The following is a 4,288-nucleotide window of genomic DNA, read 5'->3' as shown; positions in this document are numbered from 1 at the left end:
CGCCCGGCTAGTTTTTTGTATTTTTTAGTAGAGACGGGGTTTCACCGTGTTAGCCAGGATGGTCTTGATCTCCTGACCTCGTGATCCGCCTATCTTGGCCTCCCAAAGTGCTGGGATTGCAGGCTTGAGCCACCGCGCCCGGCCTAAAAAAATAAATTTCAAATAACCTAGGTTGACATCCTGATCAAAACTTGTAACTATTGGCCAGGCACAGTGGCTCACGCCTGTAATCCCAACACTTTGGGAGGCCGAGGCGGGTGGATCACAAGGTCAGGAGTTTGAGACCAGCCTGACTAACATGGTGAAACCCCGTCTCTACTAAAAGTACAAAAATTAGCCACGCGTGGTGGCGCACACCTGTAATCCCAGCTACTCAGGAGGGTGGAGAGTTGCTTGAACCCAGGAGGCGGAGGCTGCAGTGAGCAGAGATGGCACCACTGTACTCCAGCCTGGGAGACAGAGTGAGACTCCATCTCAAAGAAAAGAAAAAAAAAAAAAAAAACTTGTAACTTTTATTCATGGGATAAGATATAATGCCTATTTCCTAGGTTCCCAATGTTTCTCCATCTATCCTGTTTCCAAACTTCAAACTGACAGAAGTCAAATACATCAAAAAAAAAGAAATCACAAACAGACAAAAGACATGGAATACACACACATGCTACTTTTTTTTTTGAGACAGGTTCTGGCTCTGTCACCAGGCTGGAGTGTGGTGGTGTGATCTTGGCTCACCGCAACCTCCAACTCCCAGGTTCAAGTATCTTCCTACCTCAGGCTGATGAGTAGCTGGGACTATGGGCACACACCACTACGCCCAGCTAATTTTGGAGTTTTTTGTGGGGTAGGGCATAGAGACAGGTGATATGGTTTGGCTGTGTCCCCACCCAAATCTCACCTTGAATTGCAGTAATCCTCACATGTCAAGGGTAGGTCCAGGTGGAGATAACTGAACATAGGGACAGTTTCCCCCATACTGTTCTCATGGTAGTGAATAAGCTTCAGGAGATCTGATGGTTTTATAAATGGGAATTCCCCTGCACGAGCTCTGTTGCCTGCTGCCATGTAAGATGTAACTCTGTTTCTCATTCACCTTCCGCCATGACTGTGAGGCCTCCCCAGCCATGTGGAACTGTGAGTCAATTGAACCTCCCTCCTTTATAAATTACCCAGTCTCGGGTATGTCTTTATTAGCAGCATGAGAATAGACTAATACAATGGGGTTTCCCCATGTTGTCCAGGTTGGTCTTGAACTCCTGGGCTCAAGCAATCTGCCTGGCTCAGTTTTCCAAAATGCTGGGATTACAGGCATGAGCCACTGCACCCGGCCTACATTTCATTTTTTAAAGGTGTCCACTTTTAGATTTCCTTTCCTTAAACAGTTCAAGCTTTAAATCACAGAACAGCATTCTTTTTTCTTTTTTTTTTTTTTTGGAGACAGGGTCTCACTGTGTCACCCAGGCAGGAGGGCAGTGGCCCAATCACTGTAGCCCGGACCTACCTAAGCTCAAGTGATCCTCCCAACCTAAGCCTCCCAAATAGCTGGGACCACAGGCTATTAGCTGCCACACCCACCTAATTTCTTTATTTGTAGAGACAAGGTCTTGCTATGTTGCCCAGGCTGGTCTCACACTCCTGGGTTCAAGTAATCCTTCCACTCTGGGCTCCCAAAGTGTTGGGATTACAGGCATGAGCCACTGTACCTGGCCAGCATTCTTAAATACACTCAAGGTTTATATTTCAATTTTGTTTATACCAATGAGATTCAGTGCTATCTAGCAGACTTTGGATGTCTCAGACAATTTCAGCAATACTAAATGTTTATGGCATGCAGTAATGTGTAACACTACTGAAGTAAAAATACAAAATGCCCTAGTTGTAAGGCTGGCAGGTAGGAATGACACAGCTTACTAATGAGAGAGTTAGCTCATCCCAACTGACCTTTGTTGTAATCTACTCGATAGGGCCGCTGTAAATTCACATATTTGAGATGCCCAAAGGTATCAGAGTTTTTCTTCTTTTGAATGCCAAAAATCTACTATACTTTGTATTAATTCTAAAAGATTGTTCTACACCATAAGACAACATTTGCTTATGATGGATTACTGCAAAACAAACTGACAGGCACCATCATCACTCAGATCCACCCACATTCACAAACTTACGGAAGAGAGCCATTCCCATACCTGCCCTTCAGGTTCTCAAGTTCCCTGTGATGCAACATGCTCCGCATGTGTTCATCCATCTCCTTCAAAAGTAAAGAAAGTAGATTAAAACTAAGCAGGATTGCTTTGAAAAAACTCCTCTGTTCCTATTCAATGAAAAATTGAGGCTCAAACTCCTTATGTCAAAATGTGTTTGTGGTTATTCTCAATTTAATACTGAAATCAGTTCCTTAATAATTGACTGTGTTTTTAAATATATTTCATGTTTAAATAAAAAGAATTCTTCAAAAGACATATTTAAGTGGCTTTCCAAAAAGATTAGAAAGTATTGTCTTTAGCAAGCAAAAGACTTACAAGTAAACTAAGTAGGTTAAATTCTATCCCATTATAAAGAATTTACTAAAGTTCATTTTAAAAAAACCTGTCAAACCACTCAACTTTTCAACTATTTGGCTTCTTTTATCCGTAGTTTCTCAAGAGTAAGCTACAACTCTTACTTTACCCATGTCTTGGACAGGGCCTAGCATAGAGTCATCAATAAGCATTTGTTGAATGAATATAGATAGATACATCAATTCTAGATAGGAGTTACAAACATAACAGAGCCTCTCTATGCTAGATAAGAAAGTCTTAAAAAAAATACTTTGAACATAGCAGCTTAATCATTCCTTTATCTTCACTGTCCACTCCCTCACTTCCCCAATGGATTTGTTTGGTTCCAGTGAAAAGTCTGAACATTTATAGTAGATTCCCTCCTTTCCATCCTTAGAGGGAAGAAAATACGTGAGAAAGCTGCCACTTAAAAACATGCAAACTGCCAGGTGCGGTGGCTCACGCCTGTAATCCCAGCACTTTGGGAGGCTGAGGTGGGCGGCTCACGAGGTCAGGAAATCAAGACCATCCTGGCTAACATGATGAAACCCCGTCTCTACTAAAAATACGAAAATTGGCCAGGCATGGCGGCGCGTGCCTATAGTCCCAGCTACTCAGGAGGCTGAGGCAGGAGAATCGCTCGAACCTGGGAGGCGGAGGCTGCAGTGAGTCAAGATTGTGCCATTGCACTTCAGCCTGGCAACAGAACAAGACTCCATCTCAAAAAAAAAAAAAAGAAAAAGAAAAAAACACTCACACATGTGTACATACACATGCACAAAACTCAAAAAGCTATAAATGTCTATCCCTTTGTCACTCTACAGTATATACAGCCAGAATGCCATAATTAGAGAATGGGTATTCACATATATAATAATAAAGGGTTACTACACTTGTTGTGTTATTGCTATTTACTGCATCCTGTGTGAAGTCCCTCAAACAATTTCTCACTTGAACTGCAAAATACTGCCGAAGGAGTATGATTAATTTCATGCTGAAGAATGCAGAGAAGTTAACTCATTCATTCACCAAATATTTATCAAGTTCTTATTATATGCCAAGAACAGCGCTAGGCATTAAAGGTTAAGTGTGAAAATATTCAGTTTTGGCCGGGCACAGTGGCTCATGCCTGTAATCCCAGCACTTTGGGAGGCTGAGGCAGGCGGATCATGAGGTCAGGAGTTTGAGACCAGCCTAACCAACATGGTGAAACCCCGTCTCTACTAAAAATACAAAAAAAACACAAAAAACACAACACTAGCTGGGCATGGTGGTGGGCACCTGTAATCCCAGCTACTTGGAAGGCTGAGGCAGGAGAATCGCTTGAACCCGGGAAGGCGGAGGTTGGAGTGAGCCGAGATCATGCCACTGCACTCCAGCCTGGGCAACAAGAGTGAGACTCCGTCTCAAAAAACAAACAAACAAACAAAATATTCAGTCTTGCCCTCTCAGAGTCACAAATAATCAAGTGGTCAAAGTGGGATTCAAACCCAGGCAGATCTGACACCAAAGCTAATGCTTCAGACACCATGTCACATTGTAAGCATTGGGTGCATTGACATTTTTTCATTATATACAGGTCATTTGTCTCGCTCTGTCACCCAGGTTGGAGAGTAGTGGCTCGATCTCGGCTCACCACAACCTCTGCCTCCCAGGTTTCAAGAGATTCTCCTGCCTCAGCCTCCTGAGTAGCCTGGATTACAGGCATGCGTCACTACGCCCAGCTAATTTTTTGTATTTTAAGTAGAGATGGG

General features: G+C 43.0%; 1 protein-coding gene across 2 annotated transcripts in view; it reads right to left on the bottom strand.

The window, feature by feature from the left end:
- The window catches only part of ZNF106 (zinc finger protein 106), an 80,999-nt gene that overhangs the window by 49,637 nt on the left and 27,074 nt on the right, over positions 1-4,288 (bottom strand). For both annotated transcript variants that reach the window (XM_011989241.1, XM_011989240.1), the window contains exon 3: positions 2,184-2,245. In XM_011989241.1, the coding sequence (XP_011844631.1) occupies positions 2,184-2,245 (62 nt within the window). The remainder of the gene's footprint in view (positions 1-2,183; positions 2,246-4,288) is intronic.

This window comes from Mandrillus leucophaeus, unplaced genomic scaffold (assembly GCF_000951045.1).
Source record: "Mandrillus leucophaeus isolate KB7577 unplaced genomic scaffold, Mleu.le_1.0 Scaffold35, whole genome shotgun sequence".
In the NCBI taxonomy this organism is placed as follows: Eukaryota; Metazoa; Chordata; class Mammalia; order Primates; family Cercopithecidae; genus Mandrillus; species Mandrillus leucophaeus.
This window is presented reverse-complemented; position numbering and strand designations above follow the sequence as displayed.